The 15,709-nt window shown below is 52.9% G+C and overlaps 1 protein-coding gene across 3 annotated transcripts in view; it reads left to right on the forward strand.

Annotated features, from left to right (window-relative positions):
* The window catches only part of GRIPAP1 (GRIP1 associated protein 1), an 87,146-nt gene that overhangs the window by 44,318 nt on the left and 27,119 nt on the right, over positions 1 to 15,709 (forward strand). For all 3 annotated transcript variants that reach the window (XM_063433162.1, XM_063433164.1, XM_063433163.1), the window contains 5 exons: positions 3,458 to 3,553; positions 3,685 to 3,741; positions 5,296 to 5,395; positions 14,484 to 14,611; positions 14,948 to 15,070. In XM_063433162.1, the coding sequence (XP_063289232.1) occupies positions 3,458 to 3,553; positions 3,685 to 3,741; positions 5,296 to 5,395; positions 14,484 to 14,611; positions 14,948 to 15,070 (504 nt within the window). The remainder of the gene's footprint in view (positions 1 to 3,457; positions 3,554 to 3,684; positions 3,742 to 5,295; positions 5,396 to 14,483; positions 14,612 to 14,947; positions 15,071 to 15,709) is intronic.

Genomic DNA, 15,709 nt, shown 5'->3' on the forward strand with positions numbered 1-15,709 from the left:
TGCGCCGGTATGCCTCTGGGGTAATGGCATACCTTTCTAATAGCGCCTGCTTTACCTTGTCATAATTCTTGCTGTCCTCTCTGGGTACAGCCCGGTAGGCGTCTGCTGCACGCCCAGACAGTTTGCCTGCCAACAAGGGTACCCACATAGCTTGCTCTACATCATGCAAGTCACACAATCTTTCAAAATCTTGCAAGAATCCATCTATTTCGTCTTTATCCTCGCAAAAAGTTTTAAATGCATGATGTGGTATTTTTGGCCTTCCCTGGCCCACAGTTGAAACAGCAGCGGTTTCTGCTTGAGGTGAGAAGGCTTGATTCCTTTGCGCCATCACGTACTCCTGTGCATCCGCCGAAATTATGGTCATAATTTCTGGAGATACTGGAGCGGGCCAAAATGCCAATCTTGTCCTCATTTCTCGTTCAAATGGGGTCTCCTCCAAGTTTGCTGGGGGTGTAGCACTACGAGCTCGGTCTCCTTCCATTAGCTCGGCAATAAGTCTTGCTTTAGGCTTATTGCTGGCTATCTTACCCCTGGCTTCCAACAGCTCCTTTAACGTTTGCCGTTTCAATATGGTGTAGTCCGTCCCCATTCACTTCTGCATCTGTATCAATTGCCTTCTGCTTTCCAGTATGTCAATTCCAATTGTATAAACAGCGTTTTTCCTGCTGTACGGTTGGATCCCGCCGCTTGCCACCAATTGTAACGGACTCCAGTACTCCGACCGAGTACCTCCGCCAAGTCTGCTTCCTTGTAACTATCAGGGACCCTGAAACTTCAGACGACACAGGATGAAGGTTAAACAGCAACTCCTTTATCAATCAGCACACATGCAGCAAAACAACTTCTCCTCAGAGGAAAACAAAATGACAGTTAAAGACAGACAGTGTTTGAAAATATGACAGTTATTAAGGGTTTAAACTGGTGTTCTAGGAGGGAGGGGAATAAAACAGTCAAACTAAGTCCATAAAACAGGTTTTCTCTTCACACTCTGCATCCGAAGTGCATAGCAAAACTGCAGATCCTTTGTCAGAGCATTTAAAGGGCCATAACCAGTCTAATAAAATCCACTATGCTCAAATAACATACAGTTCAAACACAGGCAATAATCAATGCAAAAGTCTCTTGTGGCTGCTTCTGCCACACATAGCAATATTAATAAAATAACATTTGGAGGAAACTGAATGTTAAGCAATACATGTTTAACTAATTTTAATTTGCAATATCAGTAAAACAGTTTGGAGCAAAATACTCTGACCTGTGCCTTGGCTGGTAAGCAGCAAAGAAAGAGGAAGTCATGTGTCTGTCAGGGCTTAATATATGGATGTGATGCCTGTTACTGATTGGTTTCAAGTATTTTCTGATTGACTTGTGCTGCTGGAGGCATAAAGTAAAGAAAGTTATGCTAATCCTGTCCTGTCGCATCCTGTCATGTGATAAAATGTATTATTGCACTATGGAATATTGCTATTTAATATAACTTGAGCTGTGCATCAATAATTTGACCCCTGGCTAGAGGACAAATGGCAGAGAGAAATTGCTCTTTTGATCAAAAGAGGCTTCTGCAAGGTGTGAAACTGAGTGTCCTTTTTGATCCATCAAAGGTCTTGCAAGGTGAGACTTTTTACACTTGAGCCGCTAGTATGTCTAGTTTCAATGTAAACTAACTGACTCTTTGGCCGGAAACTCTCAATTGATCAATCCTTTGATATGGTAATAGTATTTGTTTCATGAAGACCAGTATGTTCTAGTATCATATCCAAGAGAAACATTACTACTCATCTACAGATTAATAATTACGCCTCATTTTTATTATATTTAGAATGGGACAAGCACAGCCTTTTAATCAAGTCTAAACACCACTTATACAACTTAAACCGGGTGGCAGGGTTTGTGATGTCTGCTATATTAGGTCACACGTAAGTCCTGTGATATATCCCTGGAATGGGAAAATGGTAACAAGTTCATAGAGCCAATTATGTCTGTGGCAAGTACAGTAGAGGAGATAAAACCAAAAGTTTATATTTGGCTTGTTGTTTTCTGGAACACAAGAGAGTGGCTACTTATTGTGTCTATAGGTACGCCTTATCTCCGCCTCTCGGAAGGCTGGGAACTTGAGAGGGTGTAAAGGGTATATAACAAGTGATATTGAAAGGTCTTGGTATGCTTCCTTGGGGCCAAGATCTAATTTTGAGTGAGTCACCACCATCCCTCATTGCCAGTGACCCCCTGGGCAGAAGTTGTACTTTGAAAACCTATGTGAGTAATTGACTTCTGTATTTTATCCTTTTTGTTTTTATCTGTTGGTGTAAATAATTTGTTTATCATATATTTTTATATGGACTGTGACAATTTTCTGCTCATAATAAACATTAATTTATTAAGTTCTGCCTTTGTCTGGTTAAGAATCACATTGCCTGAAGAGACTACCGGTAATTAGTATTTTGCAATTACATAAATGTTGTGATAAGTAATATTTGGTGTGTTTTTATTATTGATTTATCTGGGGGACCAAGGCATCCCATTTATAAATTGTCTTGGTGGTGGCAGCGTTAAAATGGTAATAGTTATATTATTATGTTTAAGTGTGGGTGGTGTTAAAGGGGGATTTTTTTTATTACTTCTGGTCTAGTGCAGACAAATAGTGAACTTGAACCCTTTCACCACCACAACTACGTCACGCACACTCTTGGAGTAGGGTGCATTCGTGACAGCTGGTATAGTTGTTACCTACAATCATGAGACGAGGCTGCGTGTTGAGGGTGAAGTGAACCGACTTTAATGGGACCACACTTGGCCTTTTGTGACAGTCCCCATGCAAGGGGCACTCCCCCCTGGACCTGAGAGTAAACCACAGTAAAAACAAATACACAATCACATTGGCTCTGAGATCCAGGACACTCCCATACAAACTAGGTGAATCTCTCCTCTGTACCTGGGAGATAATTGAGTCAAGTACTGTATTAACTCAATTATCTCCAGACACAAAAACACACATTTTTATACAAAACCCCCACAAACATCCCCTGATGGCTCCGATCTGGGTGAACAACAAATCCAAAAATCTCCCAGATCGGTTCAGGGGTTCAGGAATTTTCCTGGAAGTCATAGTTTTGGCCGACCGCACACATGGTCCAATGCCCAAACAGTTCCATAGAATCGCTGGGGGACCGACCGGGAACTGCGAAGTTTTCATGCCGAGCTAGCGTTCGGTTCTATGGAAAGTGCCGAACCAGGGGGAATAAAATAGGGGTCTTTAACAGTCGATGACCTGGCCCATAGTCTTTTTGCAGGAGGCTGGCAAGCAGGCCTTTCCAAAAGCCCGTGGCCACAGGGGGTATGGGATCTAAAAGACCATCATTCTACTGATTGGATGACTCTCTTAGTTGATAGGTTGCCACCAATGTTTGCGTGCCTGAAAGGAGCGGAGTGTGATTATTTCTGTTTTGATTCCCAGTTGAAGCTCCAGGAGCTGGCTGCAGTCACAGAGAAGGTGGAGGCGTTTGAAAAAGAAAAATCCGATCTTCATCAGACAATTGATCAGCTGAGACAGGTGAGCCCACAGGCCTCCCCCTCATTAGTCTATCTCACCTTTCTCAGTCCTTTAATTCATTGATTGTAAGTTGTAGTGTGATACAAGCTTGGACGATTCTTTCATTTAATTACTAAATACTTTTACTTCAGGAAGTGAAAGATACAACTGATGGACAGAGAATTCTGGAAAAAAGAGGAAGTGCAGCTGTGAGTAAATTTACCTCCGAGATATAGGAATAGATCACCATTTTCAGGACACCTACCTCTCACCGCCTCCTAATACACAGACATCAGGGCACCTACCTCTCAGCTCCTCCTAATACACAGACATCAGGACACGTACCTCTCACCTCCTCCTAATACACAGACATCAGGACACCTACCTCTCACCTCCTCCTAATACACAGACATCAGGACACCTACCTCCCAGTTCTTCCTAATACACAGACATCAGGACACCTACCTCTTACCCCCTCCTAATACACAGACATCAGGACACCTACCTCTCACCTCCTCCTAATACACAGACATCAGGACACCTACCTCTCACCTCCTCCTAATACACAGACATCAGGACACCTACCTCTCACCTCCTCCTAATACACAGACATCAGGACACCTACCTCTCAGCTCCTCCTAATACACAGACATCAGGACACCTACCTCTTACCCCCTCCTAATACACAGACATCAGGACACCTACCTCCCAGTTCCTCCTAATACACAGACATCAGGACACCTACCTCTTACCCCCTCCTAATACACAGACATCAGGACACCTACCTCTCACCTCCTCCTAATACACAGACATCAGGACACCTACCTCTCACCTCCTCCTAATACATAGACATCAGGACACGTACCTCTCACCTCCTCCTAATACACAGACATCAGGACACGTACCTCTCACCTCCTCCTAATACACAGACATCAGGACACCTACCTCTCACCTCCTAATACACAGACATCAGGACACCTACCTCTCACCGCCTCCTAATACACAGACATCAGGATACCTACCTCTCATCTCCTCCTAATACACAGACATCAGGACACATACCTCTCACCTCCTTCTAATACACCGGTATCAGGACACCTACCTCTCATCTCCTCCTAATACACAAACATCAGGACACCTACCTCTCCCCTCCTCCTAATACACAGACATCAGGACACCTACCTCTCCCCTCCTCCTAATACACAGACATCAGGACACCTACCTCTCCCCTCCTCCTAATACACAGACATCAGGACACCTACCTCTCCCCTCCTCCTAATACACAGACATCAGGACACCTACCTCTCCCCTCCTCCTAATACACAGACATCAGGACACCTACCTCTCACCTCCTCCTAATACACAGGTTTCAGGACACCTACCTCTAACCCCCTCCTAATACACAGGTATCAGGACACCTACCTCTCCCCTCCTCCTAATACACAGACATCAGGACACCTACCTCTCACCCCCTCCTAATACACAGGTATCAGGACACCTACCTTTCACCTCCTCCTAATACACAGACATCAGCACACCTACCTCTCCCCTCCTAATAGACATCAGCACACCTACCTCTCCCCTCCTCCTAATAGACATCAGCACACCTACCTCTCCCCTCCTCCTAATAGACATGTGGACACCTACCTCTCACCTCCTCCTAATAGACATGTGGACACCTACCTCTCACCTCCTCCTAATAGACATGTGGACACCTACCTCTCACCTCCTCCTAATACACACATTTTCCTTTCTCCCGGCAGCTGAAAGATCTGAAGCGTCAGCTTCACTTGGAGCGGAAACGAGCAGACAAACTGCAGGAGCGTCTTCAGGAAATTCTCACCAACAGCAAAACTCGCACAGGTAATGGTCCCTTGGAGAAGCTGCGGAGATGTTTATTTAGGCTCCCCAAGGGTAAAACATTCACACTATGCGATGGAGCTTCTCCTACAGAGTACCTCTGCCCAATCCACGTCCTAGCCATTGGGGAGAGAGCATGGAATGCTTCAGCCCCATTTGCCAAAGTTTGACTGGGGTTTCTCCGGAACTCTTTAACCCGACCAGCCTCTTCTTGTTCCCTCTGCCTATTCCTCTGCAGCTCTACTTTTAGTGATTAATATAGCCTTTACAAAGGCACTTCTATTAATCTTGCTTTTGCCCAGGGCTAGAGGGGTCATGGAGCCAGCCAACAGGTCTGAAGACTCAGTTACTGAGATCCCTAAAAATCCACACAGGACACAAGTTACAAAAGAAAGTAACATACATTACTTTTTTTTATCTCGGGACAAACCCAAATGTTCATTACACTTAGAATGCTGTGACAACTTCAATAAAATACAAATATTCAAATCATTGCAGACAAGATACACCAACTTATTATAACACAATAACATATTTATAAAGAGGCGAGGAAGACCTTAATTAACACAAAATATATCTCCTGCCTACAGAATTGGCAATATGCAAATCTACCTGAATATGCAAATTAACAAGCCTTGCTATTTAGGTAGTGCATATAGCTGTTGCTACCAACAGAGGGAGCTATACAGGCCCCATAGCCAAATCCACCTAGTGTGTAGCAAACATCAGCAGGACAGGAGTGCACATAAGCTATTATCAATAAACACATACATTACACACACCCTGCACCTATAATGGGCACAGGGTGACTTAGACGTAGGAGTAGTCCAGGGTCCTTCATAAAGTGTTTGTCTGAAACTCCAGGTGATGGTGACTACCGTCACACCATAGTTTATTATAAAAATCTGTGTCTGACAAAGAGCAGAATTTGTGTCTTATAACCAACTACTAACGTGGCGACATAAAACCCCCCAAAAACATGGTGCTGTAAAAAAGATTCTAGAAGGAGCGGCTCCTATATCTCTCTAATTTGAGTAGTGGCTCCTGTGTCTCTGTTACCGGGGGAGGATCGGCTCCAGTGTCTCTGTTATCGGGGGAGGAGCGGCTCCAGTGTCTCTGTTATCGGGGGAGGAGCGGCTCCAGTGTCTCTGTTATCGGGGGAGGAGCGGCTCCAGTGTCTCTGTTATCGGGGGAGGAGCGGCTCCAGTGTCTCTGTTATCGGGGGAGGAGCGGCTCCAGTGTCTCTGTTATCGGGGGAGGAGCGGCTCCAGTGTCTCTGTTATCGGGGGAGCAGCGGCTCCAGTGTCTCTGTTATCGGGGGAGGAGCGGCTCCTGTATCTCTGTTATAGGGGGAGGAGCGGTTTCTGTGTCGGTTATCCGGGGAGGAGCGGTTTATGTGTCTGTTATCGGGGGAGGAGCGGCTACAGTGTCTCTGTTACCGGGTGCGGAGAGGCTCCAGTGTCTCTGTTATCGGGGAGGAGCGGCTCCAGTGTCTCTGTTATAGGGGGAGGGGCGACTCCTGTATCTCTGTTATAGGGGGAGGAGCGGCTCCTGTATCTCTGTTATAGGGGGAGGAGCGGCTCCTGTGTCTCTGTTATCGGGGGAGGAGTGGCTCCAGTGTCTTTGTTATCAGGTGAGTAGTCCAGGGTCCTTCATAAAGTGTTTGTCTGAAACTCCAGGTGATGGTGACTACCGTCACACCATAGTTTATTATACAAATCTGTATCTGACAAAGAGCAGAATTTGTGTCTTATAACCAACTACTAACGTGGCGACATAAACCCCCCAAAAAACATGGTGCTGTAAAAAAGATTCTAGAAGGAGTGGCTCATATATCTCTCTAATTTGAGTAGTGGCTCCTGTGTCTCTGTTACCGGGGGAGGATCGGCTCCAGTGTCTCTGTTACCGGGGGAGGATCGGCTCCAGTGTCTCTGTTACCGGGGGAGGATCGGCTCCAGTGTCTCTGTTACCGGGGAGGATCGGCTCCAGTGTCTCTGTTACCGGGGGAGGAGCGGCTCCAGTGTCTCTGTTATCGGGGGAGGAGCGGCTCCAGTGTCTCTGTTATCGGGGGAGGAGCGGCTCCAGTGTCTCTGTTATCGGGGGAGGAGCGGCTCCAGTGTCTCTGTTATCGGGGGAGGAGCGGCTCCAGTGTCTCTGTTATCGGGGGAGGAGCGGCTCCAGTGTCTCTGTTATCGGGGGAGGAGCGGCTCCAGTGTCTCTTTTATCGGGGGAGGAGCGGCTCCAGTGTCTCTGTTATCGGGGGAGGAGCGGCTCCAGTGTCTCTGTTATCGGGGGAGGAGCGGCTCCAGTGTCTCTGTTATCGGGGGAGGAGCGGCTTCAGTGTCTGTTACCGGGTGAGGAGTGGCTCCTGTATCTCCGTTATAGGGGGAGTAGCGGCTCCAGTGTCTCTGTTATCGGGGGAGAAACGGCTCCAGTGTCTGTTATCGGGGGAGGAGCGGCTTCAGTGTCTCTGTTATCGGGGGAGGAGCGGCTTCAGTGTCTCTGTTATCGGGGGAGGAGCGGCTCCAGTGTCTCTGTTATCGGGGGAGGATCGGCTCCAGTGTCTCTGTTACCGGGGGAGGATCGGCTCCAGTGTCTCTGTTATCGGGGAGGAGCGGCTCCAGTGTCTCTGTTATCGGGGGAGGAGCGGCTCCAGTGTCTCTGTTATAGGGGGAGGAGCGGCTCCAGTGTCTCTGTTATCGGGGGAGGAGCGGCTCCAGTGTCTCTGTTATCGGGGGAGGAGCGGCTCCAGTGTCTCTGTTACCGGGGGAGGATCGGCTCCAGTGTCTCTGTTACCGGGGGAGGATCGGCTCCAGTGTCTCTGTTATCGGGGAGGAGCGGCTCCAGTGTCTCTGTTATCGGGGGAGGAGCGGCTCCAGTGTCTCTGTTATCGGGGGAGGAGCGGCTCCAGTGTCTCTGTTATCGGGGGAGGAGCAGATCCCTTGTCTCTGTTATATGTCTGAACTTTATGTTCAATCCGTGCTGACCCTGCATTATTATTTCCATTGTGAAATGGAAGTAGTACGGGATTACGCTCTCTGTGTTACTGAGTTGGTGATGTCTCCCTGCTTACAAAGTGTTCATGCTGTTGATTCAAATAATTTGCAGCTAGTATTGTTGTTAGTATTGTTGCTCAGGGAGTCCGTTTTCCTGAATACTGAGCTATGTTGAATAGAAGGGGTAAATGCTGGAAGGATCATGTACCCCTCTGGATAGATCCAGACCTGACCTGAAAACCATTTACCGGTAAGTGAAAGCATGCGGTACCAGGAGGATACCTGACAAGTGTCGTGGAATAATCGGACATCCATTTTTTATGAGCCCTTTGCTTTTGCTGCCTGAAAGAACAAATTAAGATGAAACTATGTGAGATCTGCTTTGTGAGCAGCTCATTTGTGAGAGCGATATGCACTGCGCAATTACTCATTGGATGACCAAGCCTGTTATAGTTCCCACCCATTTCTTAAATGGGGCCGACACAGTTTTATATGTGTGCCTGCTGTCTGTGCGGAGTAGCTGGCTGGCTGCTGTCGGTGCGGAGTAGCTGGCTGGCTGCTGTCGGTGCGGAGTAGCTGGCTGGCTGCTGTCGGTGCGGAGTAGCTGGCTGGCTGCTGTCGGTGCGGAGTAGCTGGCTGGCTGCTGTCGGTGCGTAGTAGCTGGCTGGCTGCTGTCGGTGCGGAGTAGCTGGCTGGCTGCTGTCGGTGCGGAGTAGCTGGCTGGCTGCTGTCGGTGCGGAGTAGCTGGCTGGCTGCTGTCGGTACGGAGTAGCTGGCTGGCTGCTGTCGGTGCGGAGTAGCTGGCTGGCTGCTGTCGGTGCGGAGTAGCTGGCTGGCTGCTGTCGGTGCGGAGTAGCTGGCTGGCTGCTGTCGGTGCGGAGTAGCTGGCTGGCTGCTGTCGGTGCGGAGTAGCTGGCTGGCTGCTGTCGGTGCGGAGTAGCTGGCTGGCTGCTGTCGGTGCGGAGTAGCTGGCTGGCTGCTGTCGGTGCGGAGTAGCTGGCTGGCTGCTGTCGGTGCGGAGTAGCTGGCTGGCTGCTGTCGGTGCGGAGTAGCTGGCTGGCTGCTGTCGGTGCGGAGTAGCTGGCTGGCTGCTGTCTGTGCGGAGTAGCTGGCTGGCTGCTGTCGGTGCGGAGTAGCTGGCTGGCTGCTGTCGGTGCGGAGTAGCTGGCTGGCTGCTGTCGGTGCGGAGTAGCTGGCTGGCTGCTGTCGGTGCGGAGTAGCTGGCTGGCTGCTGTCGGTGCGGAGTAGCTGGCTGGCTGCTGTCGGTGCGGAGTAGCTGGCTGGCTGCTGTCGGTGCGGAGTAGCTGGCTGGCTGCTGTCGGTGCGGAGTAGCTGGCTGGCTGCTGTCGGTGCGGAGTAGCTGGCTGGCTGCTGTCGGTGCGGAGTAGCTGGCTGCTGTCGGTGCGGAGTAGCTGGCTGGCTGCTGTCGGTGCGGAGTAGCTGGCTGGCTGCTGTCGGTGCGGAGTAGCTGGCTGGCTGCTGTCGGTGCGGAGTAGCTGGCTGGCTGCTGTCGGTGCGGAGTAGCCGGCTGGCTGCTGTCGGTGCGGAGTAGCCGGCTGGCTGCTGTCGGTGCGGAGTAGCCGGCTGGCTGCTGTCGGTGCGGAGTAGCCGGCTGGCTGCTGTCGGTGCGGAGTAGCCGGCTGGCTGCTGTCGGTGCGGAGTAGCCGGCTGGCTGCTGTCGGTGCGGAGTAGCTGGCTGGCTGCTGTCGGTGCGGAGTAGCTGGCTGGCTGCTGTCGGTGCGGAGTAGCTGGCTGGCTGCTGTCGGTGCGGAGTAGCTGGCTGGCTGCTGTCGGTGCGGAGTAGCTGGCTGGCTGCTGTCGGTGCGGAGTAGCTGGCTGGCTGCTGTCGGTGCGGAGTAGCTGGCTGGCTGCTGTCGGTGCGGAGTAGCTGGCTGGCTGCTGTCGGTGCGGAGTAGCTGGCTGGCTGCTGTCGGTGCGGAGTAGCTGGCTGGCTGCTGTCGGTGCGGAGTAGCTGGCTGGCTGCTGTCGGTGCGGAGTAGCTGGCTGGCTGCTGTCGGTGCGGAGTAGCTGGCTGGCTGCTGTCGGTGCGGAGTAGCTGGCTGGCTGCTGTCGGTGCGGAGTAGCTGGCTGGCTGCTGTCGGTGCGGAGTAGCTGGCTGGCTGCTGTCGGTGCGGAGTAGCTGGCTGGCTGCTGTCGGTGCGGAGTAGCTGGCTGGCTGCTGTCGGTGCGGAGTAGCTGGCTGGCTGCTGTCGGTGCGGAGTAGCTGGCTGGCTGCTGTCGGTGCGGAGTAGCTGGCTGGCTGCTGTCGGTGCGGAGTAGCTGGCTGGCTGCTGTCGGTGCGGAGTAGCTGGCTGGTTGCTGTCGGTGCGGAGTAGCCGGCTGGCTGCTGTCGGTGCGGAGTAGCCGGCTGGCTGCTGTCGGTGCGGAGTAGCCGGCTGGCTGCTGTCGGTGCGGAGTAGCCGGCTGGCTGCTGTCGGTGCGGAGTAGCCGGCTGGCTGCTGTCGGTGCGGAGTAGCCGGCTGGCTGCTGTCGGTGCGGAGTAGCCGGCTGGCTGCTGTCGGTGCGGAGTAGCCGGCTGGCTGCTGTCGGTGCGGAGTAGCTGGCTGGCTGCTGTCGGTGCGGAGTAGCTGGCTGGCTGCTGTCGGTGCGGAGTAGCTGGCTGGCTGCTGTCGGTGCGGAGTAGCTGGCTGGCTGCTGTCGGTGCGGAGTAGCTGGCTGGCTGCTGTCGGTGCGGAGTAGCTGGCTGGCTGCTGTCGGTGCGGAGTAGCTGGCTGGCTGCTGTCGGTGCGGAGTAGCTTGCTGGCTGCTGTCGGTGCGGAGTAGCTTGCTGGCTGCTGTCGGTGCGGAGTAGCTGGCTGGCTGCTGTCGGTGCGGAGTAGCTGGCTGGCTGCTGTCGGTGCGGAGTAGCTGGCTGGCTGCTGTCGGTGCCTGTGTGTCAGTGAAGGCATACAGTTATAGAATCTGGTATCCTTGTCCTGCAGTTGTAGCAGTGTGATGCTTTGTGCCTACCGTTGCAATGCGGCCTCCACATAACATTTTCCAATATTTATATCAGCTGCAGACAGAAACGTGTCCTGTAAACTGATCTGACTGCACAAGCAATCAATGACTGAGCTGACTGTGGAGGTGGTGGGGTTTTACAGATCCCACCCAATAATCACCTCCTCCTTCCTTCTCTGAATGCAGCCCTCATATATTTTGTATAAACCTTCACTGGAGTAACCAGACTCTGATACTGCTCTAAGAAAGCAATGTCTTTCTGCTAATGACACAAGGAATAAAATCCGTCTTTCCGAGTTAAAGTAAATCTGTTTACTTTAGAGGTGGTTTTTGCTCAATGTCCATCCAATGTCCATCTGGAGAGTTTTGTTCCCATGATAGCCCTTCCCCCTCCTAAATTGCAAAGACAGGCTCCCCTGACATCTATCCTACATCCTTCTAACACCCTCCTCTCTCCCAATTCCCCACGGAGGCATTAAGACCATCCATTTCCAGCAGCACATTAATATTTGATCGATGTGATGAGTCAGTAGGTAGGAGGCAGCAATAAGCAGCCACTGGTAAAAATCAGTGAGAAAGTTCTGATTGCGGCTGATATGTCACCCCTGCATCAGTGCATCGTTACCCCAACCTTTATCCTTACTTTAGCACCATCACTGGACATTCATCATTTCCTATACCATCACACTGACCTCCACCCTGCCACAGCACCATCACTGTGACCTTCATTCATTCCTATACCATCACCCTGACCTTCATCTCTGCCTCAGCACCATCACTCTGATCTTCATACCTTCCTATACCATCACTCTGATCTTCATACCTTCCTATACCATCACCCTGACCTTCATCCCTGCCACAGCACCATCACTTCAACCTTCATCCCTACCTATACCATCACCTGACCTTTATCCTTTCCTATATCAGCACCCTGACCTTCATCCCTTTCCGATACCATCACCCTGATCTTAATCCTTGCCTCCGCATCATCACCTTGACCTTCATCCTTTCTGATACCATCACCCCGACCTTCATTCTTTCCAGTACCATTACTCAACCTTCATCCTTGCCTTAGCACCATCACCCCGACTTTCATCCCTTTATACCATCACATCAACCTTCATCCCTGCTTCAGCACTATCACTTCGACCTTTATCCCTGCCTTAGCACCGTCACATCGATCTTCATCCTCGCCTTAGGTCCATCACTCCAAACTTCATCCTTTCCTGTACCATCACTGGACCTTCATCCCTGCCTAATCCCATTACCCTGCATCAGCCTCACCACCACCACCACCACCACCACCACAACATGCAGCCATGCCTCAGCACCATCATGACATTCATTCCTTGCCTCAGCACCATCACCACCGCGACCTTAATCCCTGCCTCAGCACTATCACCACCTCGACTTTCATCCCTGCCTTAGTACCATCACCTCAAGCTTCATCACTGCCTGACCACCATCACCCTGACCTTTATCGCTTCCTGACCACCATCACCCTGACCTTCATCTCTGCCTCAGCACCATCACCCCGACTTTCATCTCTGCCTGACCACCACCACCCCGACTTTCATCTCTGCCTGACCACCACCACCCCGACTTTCATCTCTGCCTGACCACCACCACCCCGACTTTCATCTCTGCCTGACCACCACCACCCCGACCTTCATCGCTGCCTCGGCGCCACCACCCCGACCTTCATCGCTGCCTCGGCGCCACCACCCCGACCTTCATCGCTGCCTCGGCGCCACCTCCCCGACCTTCATCGCTGCCTCGGCGCCACCTCCCCGACCTTCATCGCTGCCTCGGCGCCACCACCCCGACCTTCATCGCTGCCTCGGCGCCACCACCCCGACCTTCATCGCTGCCTCGGCGCCACCACCCCGACCTTCATCGCTGCCTCTGCGCCACCACCCCGACCTTCATCGCTGCCTCGGCGCCACCACCCCGACCTTCATCGCTGCCTCGGCGCCACCACCCCGACCTTCATCGCTGCCTCGGCGCCACCACCCCGACCTTCATCGCTGCCTCGGCGCCACCACCCCGACCTTCATCGCTGCCTCGGCGCCACCACCCCGACCTTCATCGCTGCCTCGGCGCCACCACCCCGACCTTCATCGCTGCCTCGGCGCCACCACCCCGACCTTCATCGCTGCCTCGGCGCCACCACCCCGACCTTCATCGCTGCCTCGGCGCCACCACCCCGACCTTCATCGCTGCCTCGGCGCCACCACCCCGACCTTCATCGCTGCCTGGGCGCCACCACCCCGACCTTCATCGCTGCCTCGGCGCCACCACCCCGACCTTCATCGCTGCCTGGGCGCCACCACCCCGACCTTCACCCCTGCCTGGGCGCCACCACCCCGACCTTCACCCCTGCCTGGGCGCCACCACCCCGTCCTTCACCCCTGCCTGGGCGCCACCACCCCGTCCTTCACCCCTGCCTGGGCGCCACCACCCCGTCCTTCACCCCTGCCTCGGCGCCACCACCCCGACCTTCAACTCGACCTTCATCCCTACCTGTGCCATCACCTCGACCTTCATCCCTACCTGTGCCATCACCTCGACCTTCATCCCTACCTGTGCCATCACCTCGACCTTCATCCCTACCTGTGCCATCACCTCGACCTTCATCCCTACCTGTGCCATCACCTCGACCTTCATCCCTACCTGTGCCATCACCTCGACCTTCATCCCTACCTGTGCCATCACCTCGACCTTCATCCCTACCTGTGCCATCACCTCGACCTTCATCCCTACCTGTGCCATCACCTCGACCTTCATCCCTACCTGTGCCATCACCTCGACCTTCATCCCTACCTGTGCCATCACCTCGACCTTCATCCCTACCTGTGCCATCACCTCGACCTTCATCCCTACCTGTGCCATCACCTCGACCTTCATCCCTACCTGTGCCATCACCTCGACCTTCATCCCTACCTGTGCCATCACCTCGACCGTCATCCCTACCTGTGCCATCACCTCGACCTTCATCCCTACCTGTGCCATCACCTCGACCTTCATCCCTACCTGTGCCATCACCTCGACATTCAGCACTGCCTCTGCACCTTCACCGCAACCGTCATCGCTGTACAGTAATTTATTGTCACACATTTCTGTTTCTGCTGCAGGTCTGGAGGATTTGATGTTTGCTGAGATAAGTTCCCCCAGCAAAACGCAGACTGGTGACAGTAGCAGTATCTCCTCTTTCAGTTACAGAGAGATGATGAAGGAAACAGCGCCCTCGAGCAGCAACAAGGTGAGCATTGCATTGCCACATCAGTGGGTAGAGGGGATCTTTCTCTTCTTGGGCAAGTTAAGTCAGATAATGACACATATTCCTATCCTGGGGCATGGTAAATGTGGGCAAAGGGTATATGATCATACTATATGGTAGGATAAATGGGGGGTACAGGGTATATGGTCATACTATATGGGGGTACAGGGTATATGGGCATACTATATGGGGGTACAGGGTATATTTTCCTAGGCTGGGTAAGGCGGTTGACGGTATATTTTTCCCTGATGATACATGGGTAGATGTCATACCTTCCTCTCCCATGGGCATTGTTTGAAAAGTCTGTCGGTTTTGCAGTCTAACACTGGGAGCCCTCAGTCCCAGCAGCAGAGACCGGCTGAGCTGTCCGATGAGGAGGTCACAGATCTCTTTCAGAGATTGGCTGAAATACAGCAAGAAAAATGGCTTCTCGAAGAAAAGGTACACATTATCTATCCCCCCCCCACGCTCCATCTATCCCCCCCCACGCTCCGTCTATCCCCCCCCGCGCTCCGTCTATCCCCCCCCGCGCTCCGTCTATCCCCCCCGCGCTCTGTCTGTGTGAGTCCCCCCCCGCGCTCGGTCTGTGTGAGTCCCCCCCCGCGCTCGGTCTGTGTGAGTCTCCCCCCGCGCTCGGTCTGTGTGAGTCTCCCCCCGCGCTCGGTCTGTGTGAGTCTCCCCCCGCGCTCGGTCTGTGTGAGTCTCCCCCTGCGCTCGGTCTGTGTGAGTCTCCCCCTGCGCTCGGTCTGTGTGAGTCTCCCCCTGCGCTCGGTCTGTGTGAGTCTCCCCCTGCGCTCGGTCTGTGTGAGTCTCCCCCTGCGCTCGGTCTGTGTGAGTCTCCCCCTGCGCTCGGTCTGTGTGAGTCTCCCCCTGCGCTCGGTCTGTGTGAGTCTCCCCCTGCGCTCGGTCTGTGTGAGTCTCCCCCTGCGCTCGGTCTGTGTGAGTCTCCCCCTGCGCTCGGTCTGTGTGAGTCTCCCCCTGCGCTCGGTCTGTGTGAGTCTCCCCCTGCGCTCGGTCTGTGTGAGTCTCCCCCTGCGCTCGGTCTGTGTGAGTCTCCCCCTGCGCTCGGTCTGTGTGAGT

The sequence above is a fragment of the Pelobates fuscus genome, chromosome 9 (genome assembly GCF_036172605.1).
Source record: "Pelobates fuscus isolate aPelFus1 chromosome 9, aPelFus1.pri, whole genome shotgun sequence".
Lineage (NCBI taxonomy): Eukaryota > Metazoa > Chordata > Amphibia > Anura > Pelobatidae > Pelobates > Pelobates fuscus.